Here is a 16,253-nt window from a genome sequence, read left to right as displayed (position 1 = left end):
GTAACAGCCAATCAGCGTTCACTCCGTGGGTGACCTAACGTAACAGCCAATCAGCGTTCACTCCGTGGGTGACCTAACGTAACAGCCAATCAGCGTTCACTCCCTGGGTGAAGTAAAGTAAAGTTACTCCTTTACAACCTTGTTGATGACCCACATTTAGAAAAACATGTACTTTTAATTCAGCCTTGGGTGAAATCGGTGTCCGTGTGCTTCCACCTTTAATGAATAAATGCCATGCGCGCTCCCGCAGCCGGGACACAATTCTTATAGGGGGTAACTACATTCACCGGCTTCCTCCATCTTCTGCGCCACCTTTTTAAATAAATCTGCGTTTCTCATTATCCCTTATCCGACGGCGACAACAACAACACGACGTCGTCGTTATCGTCTCCTTCTACTTCCGGCCCCGGGAAAACATCTTGAACATGCGCAGAACGCAATTCGACGCATAATCCAATTCGACTCCGTACATGCACGCTTAACTCGACTATGAATCGCATTACCTAGGGGTCTTAATTTGACTATGAGTAACCCAATTCGATTCGAGTATAGCTCGACTAAGGTGTATACATGCATCTTAGTAATCCAATCATAGTTGGACTAAGCCAATAAGTCGACTTTCTTGAGTGTCTGACTAACTGCATAGATAATGTTCACTGTGGGCCTACAGGTCACGGCTGTGTCTTCAGTCTCCGCACCACTACACCCTGGGTAACAAACACACATCCCACATGTAGGTGGTGTTTGTAGTAAGACTGGATCTCAAGTTAGCGCATGTCAAAGCTGGATTCGAATCTATTACAGGACTGGAGTTTAACTGAAAGGCATTACATTCCTCGCCCTCTGTTCAGTCTTTCTCTGCATTTCTCTCCAATTCTCACCAGTGGCAATTTCTGAAGTTGATCCATCACCACTTCAAAGAAAACCATATAAAATATTTATTATTGTATTCCCTCTTAACACATCTGGTCGCAAACAAACTCCCTTGCTCAGCCAGTGTAAGCCTTAAAACAGAAATACAGACAGACAGAGAGGGTCTTGTTGGCGGCCTGATTTACAACCTCTAATATCTTCCCTGCACTAGCAGTCACACCTTAACTGCTCTACTAATAAATCTTGAGTCTGTTTAGTGGTGGTTCAAGGGGGGGGGGGGGTTGAGCATGGAATTCAGCCCGACTTTGAGTTGCCGATGCTAGGTTACATTGGCCCATCCCCCCCTGGAAGCATTCCCTTTTTCTGATTCAACCTGGGTAGTTGTCAAAGCTCACCATTAGGGCTGTCACTTTTTATTCGATATTCAAACATGCATTCAAATATGACGTGACATATCCGTATTCAAATATATATAACGGAACCGGTTTTTAAAGTGCCATGTTGTGTAGCACTATTGTGTACAGTCTATGATTAGACCGTTTGGTATTTACTTTTTATTTCATTGTTTGACATCTCATACATTCGCGGGCGCGCTAATCAAGCAAATAATATACCCTGATTTGAAAATGGATAACGCACAGAGCAGCCAGCCTGAGCGGTAAATTGCGACCCCCAAGTCATCCCCACTGCATTAGTGGAGAGACACGGGCTGTCACAAATACCTGCTTCTCTCAACATAGACACGCAAATACCTGTGTGTGCCAGGCACGTCTGTGCACTCTGGACATGTGTTCTCCACTGCGGGTAACACCGTGAATAAAAAGAGAGCGGCACTTGATCCAGATCAAGTTGATAGATTTAGGTGTTTCTAGCAAACAACATTAAGAAATGATTATTTCTTGCAGATAGGCTATAGGCTTTACTCCTGCTGCTGTCTCCTGTTTAAGTTGTCACGTCATTGTTTGCGCTTTGCAGTTCCGATTCCGTTTTGGTTTTTCATTGCATAGCCTAATTTTGTGATATGCATAGTGGCACTTGATATTGATGAAGTTGATAACCTGTTTCAAACAAAGACGATATGGCCTAAGTCCTAAGTTTATGTCTCCCCATGTCACGTAATACATTTGTGATTGAATCTCCGTTGTTTTGTTTTTTTTGGGGTGGGGCGGGGTTAGGGTTAGGGTCACCATAGGGTCACGCATTCTCCTTGTGTTACTGGTCAGAGTTAATGAGCGAGGCAGAGGATCTGTTGTGTGCCTATGGAACTGAATGGGCGGGGGCTTATGGATTTCTAATGCATTGTGGGATACAGGACAACCTACCAGCAGTCAACACACTATATTTAGAGACGAGAGCAGGATGACGCAGAGGTATTGAATCGAAAGGGTTAGAATGTCGAGAACTGTACTAAATATCAATGGTACCAAAGTGTTTGGAACCCTATGGATCTTATCAAATAAAAATAATAAGGACATCGGAACACACTTTAACCCATTAAAAAAAAAAAACTTGAACAAAATGTCCCGGTTTCTATGTCTCGCACACAAGATAATGGCATGAAAGAATACCAGCCACCAATGTATCTCCTCCAATGGCTTCCATCATACTCTGGTTATTTAGTAGGAGGCCTAATAGAAGCCGTTTGGGAGTTTGCCCCAGCCCCACGGTGCTTACCTGGCGTGAGCTGCAGCTGGGCCTCCTCGCTGGCCTTGGTCTGGCCCACGTTTTCCACCAGGCAGCGGTACTGGCCCGCGTCGCTCTCCGAGGCGTTGCTGATCAGCAGGGCGCCGCTGGGCAGCTGGACCAGCCGCGAGCCCAGCTCCAGGGACTGCCGGTCCTTTTCCCAGCGCGTGAAGGGCGTCAGGTCCGGGTTGACGTCGCAAGGCAGCACCTGGCTGTCGCCCGGGCGCATGGCGGCCGGCGCGGGCTGGCTTGTGAACCGGGGCATGCCTGGGTGGGGGGGGCACGGGGGGGGGGGGGGAATGGGTTAGAGCACACCGGCCTTCAAGTATAGAAACAATACCGGTCAATTCAAATCAATTCTTCATTAACCTTCAAAAGAAGTCCATGTCCGAGTCCAGAAGGCATGTTAAGACATTACGGAGTCTTACGCTTGGGTGGCATCTTTCAGATTGTAGAAAAGGCCAACAACAAAACTGCTCCCTATACAGTTTTTTTTCAAAACAAGCAGATCCACGCTCAGAAGAAACCGCTTATCCCTGATGCTGGAGGCTAATTTTCTTCACAGCTCAGAAAAAGCATGCAGCACTTATTAAGAAAAGGCAGGAATCGACAGGCTGTTTATTGTTAGTACAGAACGACTTTCATCCGGATGAAAAAAATCATTATTTGGTGCGTTTAAAGCCATTGATCTGAAACCAACACGCAAGGTGGGGCCAATAGCTTCAATCAGAAGTAACTGGAAACATCTCACAAATGTTAGTGAAAGGCTGTAGATTAATAATGATTTTGATCGGGAAGAGAGAGTGCAGAAACACAACTCACTCCCTTCAGACAAAGAGTAACAGTGGTCATAGATCTTCTCGAGGACTATGGTTGAAATTAGCTACAAGAGAAAAGATACTGAAAACAAATTGTTTCTGTTTCTGTGCTTTACTTCCACCGTCTCGGCTTTAGGGCTCAGCCTGCAGCTCTACAAAGGACGCCGCTCTACGTTCTGGTGGCAGAAAAGCCTTAGCCTCCATCTGCATCTGCAGTGATTATTATTTCGCTGTGTTTGAAAATTAGCACGTGCGTGTGTGTGTGTGTGTGTATGCACACCTCAAACTTTCGCTCTGGTCCTGTCAGCCCATTCAAAAGGGGTGCAAGAAGGGCCATTGTATTTGAAATGCTGAGTATCGGTGCTAACACAATCGACTGCAATTAATCACAATTCTCCATTTAATCGAGCGGCGGGGCACTTCATTTTCCACCCCCCTGCCCAGCGCAATCCATCGCAGGCGAGACAACGCGCCGGCGGTCCCTGCAGCCATTACCATTGATGGGAGTGTGGGATGCAAGATTGCAATAATCTCCAAGTCGCTGGAACACAAAATCCCAATACACAAAAGTCCTATACACCCCAAGGGATATTACATCTGGGAGCGTCTGGTCAGAAACACTGCAGGATAACTATTGATTCAGGCAGAATCTCATTCCAACCAATGGGATCATTTAAACAACATTTCTATGATTTTTTTTTTTATACCTACCCATTTTCCTAGCTTTTCCATTTCTATCAATGGAAAAAAAAAATACTGATTAGCAGCACTTGATTTCATCATCTCGCTAAAATATACTAACAAACAAGAAGGTAAAAGGCTGACAGATATTTAATATCAAACCAGATCTTATCAATTCATTCGTCCAATTAATTTAAGACAATGCAAAACTTGAGTAAAATGAAAGGTTGCATCAGTGCGATAAAAATAAATAGGAAAGGGCATCTTCCTGAAAATGTGTCCATCAATAGCGGGAGATTAGCATGATGGAGTGAACAAGCGCATCCAGTTTCCTTAATAGGAAATTGTTGAGTACACACACACACTGAGGTAGATGCATGCATGCAATGTGTGTGCCGTGTGTGTGTATTGGCAGCCTTGCTTCTACCACTCTTAATTAAAAATTGCCATAGAATGAGAATGACCAGCTTAATGTAATAGGCACGCGGCTTTACAGGTTTCCCAGTAGATTCTGCCGAATTAGACGGCATTCACAAAATACAAAATGGTACTGTATAGAACATCTTTTGAAACACCATCTAATTAACGGAAAACATGTGAGAGCAATGCTAATGACTCAGGAGGAGCACTTTATACATCCCACCGTGGACCTGGTGAACAAAACACTGACTCTGGCCCTACAAAGGACACCCTTCTTTTTATTTTACTCTAGGGCAGGAGTGGGATTATGTGATAGAATGAATGGAATGCTATGTGGTGCACTGAAAATATTGGTTTACAATAGAATCCATTTTATTATAAAAAAAATCTTTCTAATAGAATCGTTGGATTCGTGAATATTTAAGCATGGTGGTTTTATCTTACGAGACCCCCATATTTAATGTGGACTTATTTTTGGTGAGTAAAATGTTGAAAAGAAATAGGCCAGCTGCTAGGTAAGAGGTAGTTCATGTGGTATTGGAGAATAAAGAACAAATTTATGGAAAGAGGGGACTGCCGTGTATAATTGTATGTTAAGATTGACTATCACAGAGAAAATAGTTTATAAACCTCTATATTCTGCAAGCAAGCAAAACCCTTTGTTTACCACCAAACCCTAACTCGACAACGCCATAGAGAACCACTGGTTATCCTTAAATGTCTATTAATGAAGACATTTAAGGATACATGGTTGCCTAGATAGTGATCCTGCCGACTGGGTGCAGCCCACGTCACTGTACAGTCCAGTGTGTGTTGGGGCATTCTGAGCTTCTGAAGTTCTAAAGTGGCTGGTTGCATGACAACCCGGGCCTGATGAATTCTTTATGGGCACAACTGGGTGGGGGGTTAGCTTCAGTAGGTTTACTCCATACAAAAAATGCCACACAAAAGTTATTCTAGAGGAGCGACACAGTTTAATAAAAGTGGGATTCGCAATGGTATGGTATTTCAAAGAATAAATGTTGACAAATTTCAATATTTGATAATGTTTGCACACACAACATCGAATTTAGTTAAACTTTTGTTAGGTTGGAATAAATAGAAAGGCATGGAAAGCACAATACTATGCAACATGTCCTTTTTGTGAGTATTTCATTCATCCATAGACCACACAGGCAGAATCGATGAAAGTACCAAGGACAGAAGCTCAAACTGATCAATAGTCATAAGGTATACAGACAAAATCTGATAAAACCACAACCGAGGTGCTATTTTTTGTTTGTAGCATGACACATCTGCACAATGTTTGGTTCAAACACCGAAACGATACTTGCTGCCACCGCTGCAAGTATCACACATCCAATTCAACACTATACAAATAAACAGACTCTAAATTAATTAAACAAACTATTTATTCATATTCATACACGCAGTACTAGGGATAATTTCGGCAGGCTTTTCATGGAAAAACAAAATATCCCATTCCCTATTAGTTCTGATATCGGGAGTATATCAATGTGGAGACCGTTTGTGGATTATACAAACGATGGATGAGAGATGGATGGATACAGCGAAGGCAGTGCCAGGCTTTAGACTGCTTTTATCATAGTGTCCTCTGGTAGAGAAGATGATCGATAAACAACATTTATTTTTACCAAGGGGCCCTCGACCTTGTAACTAGTTCGGAGAACAAGGAAAAACCCATTAACCGCTGCTGATGATGAGCTACATAACCTAGAAAAGACAGAGCTACACCACCTAGCCAGATGCGGTCCTCTGCCTTTTTCGTGATGACTCAAGTCAACACTCCCTGAAGAGCTGCTTGATGTGAGCAGCGCCAGGTGGATTCCGCTCAGGAATCCAACCTCCAGGGAGGTTGACGTCTCCGATAGCTCGCCACACTGGCTTGAACAGAACGTTAAACATCTGCGCTAAACACCTGCAGGCGATGAATAGATGCTGAGCCCAGGACACACAGCGCAAATGTTCAGGCCCATCAAGAGGCAAAGACATAGTGGGAAATGGCATGCAGGTGTCCAGAGATAGAGATATATATATATATATATATTAGCCTGGAAATCAGACCACATCTAGAAAGCTGTAGAGTCTGTCAACGAGTAATGAATGGCCCGAGGGGCGGCACCAAGCATGCATTTGAAAATATCACGACACGCATAGTGGATAACACTACGAGCAATCAGAAGAGTACAAGGGGTGACGTATCCAGACCAGCGAAGCTAACCAATAGATAAGACTCTTGCCGTATCCGGTCGGCAAAACAGCAACGCTTTTGGCCTACCTATATCAGATACACGTGATACATGTGATTGGCTAATGTTCTGGGCCAGGGGAATCGGGGAGTGAGTATATTGCTCGTTCCCAGAGTGACTTGCTGAGCAAATTCAAATTGTGCTCTCGCGAGAACGCTGGATTTCCAGGGTATATATATAAATATATATAATGCTAATTGAGATTTCACCACTATTTTTCCATATATTTCCATATACTAGACACTTGTGGGTCTCCAAAGATAATGGCAGTGAATACAGACAGGTCATTAAGGAGCTGTTTATGGCATCCTTCTCTATGACCATTGGGGAATATAATCCATAACGTTTCGGCCGGGAGTTGATCAATTTAAGAAATATTGAATCAGACAGAGGGCAGCCATGTCTCATTATTGTGTCTCAACAAAGAGAGAACGGGTTACTAAAATGGCAAAGAGACAGCTTCTGGCTGGCTATCCCGGTACAGGAAGGAGAGGTGACGGAGCAGGGGGACACGCAGCCAGACTGCTGGAAAGGAGGCTGGGACAGTGACATACACATTGTCAGTTGCCATGGTGACATCCAGTTGACAACCATGAGAGGCAAAAACAAAAAAATCGTATTCAAATGGATGTTTTGCCAGGTCCTTTGCTTTCATTATTCAACATGCCATTTGAATAAATCTCCTTCATGCTTAGTAGGACTGCGCGATATTAGGAAAACAGTCTAGTTTACAGTCTGTTAAGAATACGAATTCATCCCCTCCAGTCTCTAGGGTGTGTGTTACAGGCAGTGGAAATGCAAAAATGGTTGCTTGCAATCTATACCAAGAGTGTAGACTTCATTTACAAACCCCTCTCCTCCACATAAGACTAACACAGTCAATACCTATGGGCCGCTAGTAGACCAATGACCAATGGTCCGCTATTGTACACAGACACACATAAGACGCAAAGAGCTTTAAACTAACCAAGAAATGACAATTATGACAGTGTCTTGTAGATAAGAACAAGTTTTAATTTGGATATGAAGAAATATTCTACTGCGGTTTCAACACATAATTAAAGTTTTGCATACGTCTCTGTGGGTTGCTATGACCTTAAGGGGAAAACGGTACGAACCAGTATGACTTCAGTGAGTTTCAGGATCGCGGCTTTTAAGTTAGTTCCCCCCAACAGGAAATTAATTAGTTACTTATGAGTTTTAATCCATGTGTGTGTAGGTGTTAACATGCTCTGACAGATCCCCCCCTACAGGCTACATAACTTCAATTCTTAGCTGATAGGCCTATGAAAAAAAACATAAATTAATAAAAATACATTTTCCAAATGTAAAACAGCGCTTTATGTTAAACTAAATAAGCAGAGCTGGAATCACACAATGGACGCAAATGGCTCCGACTCCTCAAAGCGCCTAACGTTGCCAAGAGGCAGAGCAGGCGATGTAATACGTCCCCCTCGGTACCTGCAAGCGAGAGCGCACGTTTCATTACAGATAATCGAGTTGGAACGGACACCAAATTGATTGCATTAGGGTCTTAAATCATATTTAAGTGTCCCATTTTATCTACGTAAACTTAGCTCCTTCCCATATTTTAGGCCAACCTTCTACAGGTTTTCCCCTTGAGAAACCACGGCGAGACAAGGGTGGGGGGGCGAGACGTGTGTGTGTGGGGGGTTAGTGGTAGAATGGACGCTAGCCTTGGCCCAAGCAGGTGTTGTCACCACAGTGTGTTTGTCTGTGTGTACATAACCAGGCATGCATGGTTGTGCAAAACCATTCATGGTTGTGTGTGTGCTAGGTGCATGAAAGAGCAGCTGAGGAAGAGAACTGTGATTTGAGGAGAAGAAGCTGTCAATCAAAATCCCAGCAGGCTCGCCTGGCCTCAAATCCATCGCCAATTGTGCTATTCCGCAGATCCCTGCTCCAAAGGAATGGTGGAGAGGTCAAAAGGTTGGGGTCTTCCTCCACCTTCTTTCAGCTCAAAGGGGGCATCCAGATAACAGCACCATCCAACACAGACCAGGCCTGACTTGATGATGGACGGACAGATAAGAGAGGCAGAGAGATAGAAGTGACCCTTCAACCTCCCCACACACAACATCCACATTCCCCTTTCACGCACTTCCATCACTAGCATTTTCCAGGTCATCACTCTACTCTACCCCATCGTCTTTACAGCCTTTACGCTCTGCTCCTGGTTTTCACATTCCTTTCTTTCCTCCCTCCCTTATTGCCTTGACTTTTAGGGGGCAGCTCTCTCTCTGTCGTTTTCTATTTTTTTTTTTTTTTTACCAGCATTCCAATACCACCCCCCAGATAGTCATGCTAGCAAAGCGAGGTAAAGCACAAAGTAAAAACCATGTAATCACAATTACTTTGTTTCCAAATCAGGCCTGAAATGATCCTTCTCATCTCTCGACTCTCAGAGTCTCTTTTATTGCATATTGTCTGCAATTGTCTGTCCACCCATGCCTTCCTTCGCACAGCTCTTTTCCTACTGAGGCATCTCTATTGTTTTAACGGAGTGGGGCGTGTGCAGGCTGTCAGTGTCTATTTGGGAGGAGGCTGCGGGAGCATCCACAGATGCAATCGACAGCCCTGTTGTTGGCAGTGCGGAAGCTGCAGGCGTCTGGGGCACAAATAGAAAGGCTGGGGAGAGGATAACGACGGGGGAGAGAGAGCGATGGAGGAGGAGACACAGGATCCAGCTCACTGTATACAAACCAAGAAGGGAGGCACATCATCTGGAAAGGTGGGGTGAAGGAGGGGATGAGTGAGTGAGAAAATTGAGCTGGAATTAAGGCCTCTTAAATACCACATACCACTAAATTTCTATATGCTGTATTATTTTAGGCAGAGTAAGTGAAGTCCTAAGTACAGCTGCAATTATGCCTCATTAGTGTGGTTGAATACACAGGCGACATGAAGCCCTTTACTTCCAAATGTAACCCAGCAATAAAATTATTCAAGAAAGCATATCACAATCCACTATTCACAATCTCTTGCTATACATTAATTAGGCTGTTCATGGCAGATGTTTCAGCATCAAGCCTGTGTGAAGAAACACACAGGCTTCTACAAGGGATGATGAAGTCACAACAAGGCAGGGTGCCGTTTCCTTCGTCATGGGATGGTAAATAAACGGTAAGTAATCAGGCCACACACACACACACACGCGCCTTTGTCAATATTTTAACATGCAAGCTTGGGATCACAATTTCTTCAATAGAATAATTGAATTGGCACTTGGCAAGCTTTGATCAGAACCTCGGAACCTATTCTCATCTTTTGGTTTTATCACATTTCAATCCTCCATGATTACGACTTGAATGGGGGAATCGGGAAAGGCAGCTTTTGTGCGAGGATGTGTTTGGCCGCAATGTAATTTTTGCCTCAAGCTATTGTACATGCATGGTGCCTCAGACTCATTTCCACATTATTTTAACCAGATTAAACCATTTGGTGCATTGTGTCACGTCTTTAGCGTTCTGCCCAACACATTATTAATAAACTGATGCATCCCCGTCTAGTTGCTGTGTATAATTGGGTCTGTGAGCATGAAATTGAACGAATTGATGAGGGGGTTAGAACAGTTGATAAATGTGTTTTTATTCAGACCAAGTTAGATTAGCACAGATAGAGATAAGTGATGACGGGGATAGGATAGGACAGAGTGTGTGTCTCTCTCTCTCTCTCTCTAATGGAAACGTGCCACAGACCTCTGGAACATCTGGATGGTCTGACCGCCCGGCATAAGCAATTAGACCATTCAGTCTGAAATGTGTTTACAGCAAAACAGCGCAGATGCTGTGATAGATGGCTCCAAACAAAGTCCACCTGCATTTTGACCCTATAGCCGGGCACATACACACTGGCGAGCTAGAGGGACAGAGACGATACTGTCCAACTAAGAGCGTGTGTGCATCTCTCACTTTGAGAAACTGTGGCCTGAAGGCACAGTTTAGATGTCTATCTCCACGGCATTAAGTGAGGATGCACGCTTTGGTCTTGGCCATGCAACACAAGGTGGCTGTGTCTGACGGCTGCCTGCTGTGGTGTGGCAGAACACGAGCGCTGTGGTTCCTGTGGTACTGCCGAGCCATGGAGATGAGGCAGGGCATGGAAACAATGGCTGTCAGCTTCATAAGATATGCTGTGAAGGCTGTTGCAAGATATGCAGTTCTATTTTCTCCTCTGCAGCATATACAAACATGCGCGCACACACACACACACACAGCGGTCAAACATACAAATAGAACCGAAAATACATACATTTCAAATGATCCAAAAAGCAAACCCCTAACACAATCACCCACACACACACATGCTGCGTCAAGTGTGTTGTACAAAAGGACGACCCTAAACCTAACCCATAACACCACACATTGTAATCATCAATCAGGCTTCACGGGCTGATGCAGGGTTTAGCCCCACACACAAACACCTCGTGAACTTCACACCTTAACGGTTGCTCTCCAGCAATCAGAAGTGGGTCAGGATGCTCCATACTGAGTGATGGCTGTAGACTCCCCAGGGCACTACCACACAGAGTTCAGAGATGCTAAATCAAGTCTCAAGCGCACACACACACACACACACACACACACACACACACACACACAAATATATGCAATAACAATATTCCAAAACGGTCCCACCCACATGCAAACACCCACAGACAACACAGTAACAGATTGAATAATTTTAGACAGCGGATCACCGTGTTATTATTGCGCGTGTTGACATTACACAATAGAGAGAAATGCTGTCGTTCCTTGATGCTCCGTTAGCTGTGTTCTGTGGCTGCCAGGAGTCTGTCTGCAACTGCACTGACATTCCAACGGGTCTGGGCTTGCATCCCCATCTCACCAGAAAGCCTTTCTTCACTTATAGAGGACCTTTGTTGCACAAGCCTTCAACCTATGCTCACATATTTGAGCATGAGATGAATTTATGGGTGAAACAGTTTTTTGCTATGGTTTGCGTCCCCTTTTAGACACTATGTGACAAAGAGTATGGGTTAGGCTTATGCTTAATTGAGTTGGTGGATTTAGGAGTAGAGTGCAGGGCTACACAATTAAAATCAACTGGGTGACTTAAAACCAGCGTAGCTCGGCTGTCTGGGTATGCACCGCGAGCAATTTGTATGAGTAGAATATATCAGTTATAGGATACGATTTCATTGATAACATTATTGAAATCCCTATTGATTACATATTAACAGAAATTGAGAATTTGGCCTCTGCAATTAGCTATTCCTGAATAGTTACAATTCATTTATTAAAATAGAAAGAACAAAATTCTAAGAACATAAATAAATATGGATTTCTACACCTATCAAATTACAAACACATTATTGTTATAAGTGTTTATATACAGTAAGCGCCACATTAATTTAATCGTGCAGCAGCAGAAAATTAGCAGAGCAGTAAGCCCATTGATTTAAATGTCTGAGTATGTGGATGAATAGAAAAGCAAATTATGATTTTTCGTTCACTCTCCTCTCCATTAGGCACTTTCTTCAGGCGACCACTTTCCTTTGGCTAGAGACAAAGAGAGAGAGAAAGGTAGGGAGAATACGGCCCTGTCCACACGGAAACGATTTGTGTAAAAAACGCAGAAGTCTTGTACGTTTGGGCCGACCACCCAGACGGATCCGGCGCAATCTACAAGGTTTAACAACTGCTTTCCCCTCCTCGACTGTATGCTTGTATACAGCATGCAGGCTTGATGCACATGCTCAGCCTCATCGTCTTCTTTTCTGGTGGTGAACCAGCACTACACGTAGGTCTTGAATATGTACTCCAGCGTTTCAACAGCTAGATGCGATTTTGCAAGGAGTCCATCATTACGAAGAGCTTCCTAAAAAGCTGCCAAGGAAAACGGAGGGGAAAAGATTGTTTTCGCCCGTGTGGATGGGGCCTAAGGTAGGAGGGAGATGGAAGAAAAGGGGGGAGAAAGAGAGAGAGGGAGGGGGGAGGAGTAGGGAGGGAGGGAGGGAGGGAGGGAGAAGTAGTAGTGGAAAGTAGTGGAGCGCAACACATTTTGAAGTGTCACCTTCGACACCTCGAGTGAGCCCTGCACGTGTCAGAGGAAGATATGCAACCTAAAAATGGCACACACACACACACACACTCACAAAACCCATTTACTTGAAACTACAAAAGATCTATGGACACATACACACATGCATTTTGGTACCTGGGGAATGAGCCGCGAGCAGATCTCAAGGATATATTATTAACGTCTGAGAGGGATTGAAAGCTAATCCCTTCGCCCCCCCCCCGCCCCCGAAAGAAAATCCACAGAATACAGCCAGTCCTGTCACCAGCTAGCCAGAGGTGACTCAGTTCCTCATCCAGGCGAGGGTAAAGGTGACAGGAAGAGAGAAAAAAATGTCAGCTGTGAAGTGAGATTCATCTGAGCCGCGTGAAGCATCCAAAATGATACCAAGACGGGCAGCCTTGGCATTATGAGGACCAGCTCGACGGTACCAATCTCAAAAAATATAAATATATCCCTCTCTTGAATGTCTATTATACTATTCGGGTCCATCTGATGAAATGAAAAGTCACGGTGGAAACATGAAATGTTTGAGATTCCACCGGTACTTGTGAGGCACCCGACATGACCTCCAGACACAGGAAGTAACTCGACAGATTTGACCCAAACGAGCAGGGTCGGGACCCGTGGTACTTTAGGGCGCCAACAGCATTACATCCATCAGAGGGGATTACAAACAAAGCAAGAGAAAGGAGTCCTCGGGATCAAGTAGAATACTGGCAACAGAGTGAGTGGTGGAATATAAAAGAGATGTGCCGATCAGGGTTGATAAATACTCTGTTGGTTCTGAAGAATATTCTTCATGTAAACCTTACTTCATTCATTCTAACAAAACAAAGTTTGGCTATGAATTCACGGCTATGAATCTTTTTTTTTTTTTTAATAATGTATATGTAATTTTTGTTAAAGCACATAGAAATTAGGGCTGGGCGATTAATCGAATTTTGATCGCGATTTCCATTTCAGAGTGAAACGATCACCAAACTAATATAATCGAGTTGAAACGATTTAAAAAAAAAATATATATATATGTTTTTTTAATAGAAATTGCAGAACAGCTGGATTCATATCTGGACTTTATTTTCTATTTGACCATTTTGTGTATATTTTTAAGGGGAAATTTCGAAGTTCTCATTTACAAAGTGTTTTTTTTGGAGAGAAATTATGAATAAATGCATCATGTTTTCAAACTCAAAAATAATTGTTTGAATAATCGAGATTTAAATATTAACCAAAATAATCGTGATTATGATTTTTTTCCATAATCGAGCAGCCCTAATAGAAATACATATATTAGGGCATTACAAGTCAGCCTAAAACGACTTAAACCTTGAGGGTGTGACACAAAAAAGGAAGGACGTACAGAGAACCCTGCGTGTGTTTGGGTTGGCTGTAGGAGTCATCTGAGCAGAGCACGCACGGCAAGACAGTTACTCTGAAAAAATTGATCGGGGGGAGGGGGGGGGGTCTAAAAACACTTAACAGTGAGGCAATCAATGTCTGTATGCTGGCTGCACTGTAGAATCCAGCAGACTTATGAAAGGTTAGGGTTAGGGTTAGCCATCACATTGCCATGCGACAGCTCCCTGGCTGTCTTTGTGTGTTGTTGTGTTTGCTCCTCCCCGTCTCTCTCTCTCCTCTCAGGCGGTTCCTGGTGGGTGGAGCCGCACAATCGGGGCAGCTGGCTGCAGATATAAGGTTCCCCAGTCTGCCCGTGGCTCTCCCGCTCTCCAGACACCATTTACTCTTTCGTTTGACTTATGTTACATCATTATTTTGGTACACTTCTGTTCATTAATAAATTATCATTACTTTTACACTTCAACCTCTGTGTGTCTCCATATTTGTTGTGGCCAAGAGCAGGGCTGTAACAGCCATTACCTACCATCAGTCTCACAACACACTTGAACAGCAGCACTACTTCTCTGTGAGTCAACAATAAGTTAAACAAAAATGACCACCCATCATTTAAAGACCTACATGCCTTATGGGAGTATGTACTAATTCAATTCATAAAGGCTATCATTTGCTTTGTCAGTTTGATGCGTTGGTTTTGTTTGCCAACTGGTTTGGCCGTTACACGTTTGATTATCTTTGAAATGCCACTTACCAAAAATAATTGAATAACAACAGTATGATTTTCAAACATTTCTGAAGCTACTACCAATTCAAAACAAGTCTGTGGAAGTGGAGACAAAAGTGAGGCTGTGTGCATGAATGATGGATGGTCTTATCTAGGGCTGGGAGATTTGGCTTAAAAATGTAAACCAGATTTTTTCAAACTAATGAAGAGTTTGATTTAAACCACAATCTGTTTGTTTTGCTCTAACCAAACTATAAAGAACAAAAGATATGATCCATCGTTTGCGCATCTTAATTAACTTTTTCTCAACTGTGAAATTTTTTCAACTGTATAAATGGGGACCATATCTTTTTGTGGTCTAATATATCACTGCATCGGTGATAGCTTCCACCTCCATACAGCTAAAGTAAAACCACCTTTTTTAGGATGATCTTTATTTGTGTTCGTCAACATCTTTATGGTCAGGGGTGCACATAACTGGTATGCAAGTACGCATGTGCGCCCATAATCAGGGATGCGTAACGTCACTTGTGTCACTACCATGCTTTTGCGTAACCATAACCGTCAGGTCATCAAAACAAAACTACACGTGTATCTTGTCTACTTTGGCAAACTGAAAAGGCAAACTGAGCCGGAGCAGAAGGAAAATAGTTTTTTCCAAAAGTGGCTCCAAGATGTGCCGTGGCTCGAAACGAATGATAAGCGTACTAAAATGTGCGCGCTGTGCACCGTGCACACACTGGAACTGCGCAAAGTCAGCTGGTCGCAACGTCCGTTACTGTGAGACATTTAATCGCTCCGCAGTCAAGCTGCTGCAGTTTTATTTACAAATAGGTGGAGCAAAACATACTGCTGTTCTTAAGAAGTTGTGTATTGAAAATGGGATCTCCTTTATGAAACTGGGTAAGTTTCATAACGTCCAATGTATTTAAAACAACGTTTGGAGTGAGTACCAAACACTATCTCCTAGTACTCACTAAAAAAGTTATGTGCACCCCTGTTTATGGTACTCCTGTCAAGCGAGGTTAATCTGATTGAAAGTGGCTGGGTTTTTGCACACGTTCTGGAGAGTGTACAACGGAGCCTTATTCTAAGGGAGCTTTAAACATGGTAATATGTCACGATCGTCAACATATCCAGCCATTTAATACTGTTACTGAAATAAGACTAATTTAGAAAAAATAAATCAGATGATATTGCACTCTACCTCGAACGCAGATAAAGGTCAGAGAGGGTTAAGCTTCTCAGACATATAGTATAATGCCACAGTGTGTGTGAATTTGCGGATGTGTGGAGCTTGTTCTAGACAGCCATTGATTTTGATGATGGCATCCGAGAGAGGGTTAGCTTTCCGGACACCCA

At 43.4% G+C, this 16,253-nt stretch overlaps 1 protein-coding gene across 6 annotated transcripts in view; it reads right to left on the bottom strand.

The window, feature by feature from the left end:
* neo1a (neogenin 1a) overlaps window positions 1-16,253 on the bottom strand; it is a 151,746-nt gene that overhangs the window by 67,009 nt on the left and 68,484 nt on the right. For all 6 annotated transcript variants that reach the window (XM_084475974.1, XM_084475977.1, XM_084475975.1 and 3 more), the window contains exon 3: window positions 2,548-2,823. In XM_084475974.1, the coding sequence (XP_084332100.1) occupies window positions 2,548-2,823 (276 nt within the window). The remainder of the gene's footprint in view (window positions 1-2,547; window positions 2,824-16,253) is intronic.

Source organism: Micromesistius poutassou (assembly GCF_964030765.1).
Source record: "Micromesistius poutassou genome assembly, chromosome: 12".
Lineage (NCBI taxonomy): Eukaryota > Metazoa > Chordata > Actinopteri > Gadiformes > Gadidae > Micromesistius > Micromesistius poutassou.
Note: the sequence above shows the minus strand (reverse complement) of the source record. Positions and strands in the feature narration are given on the sequence as shown.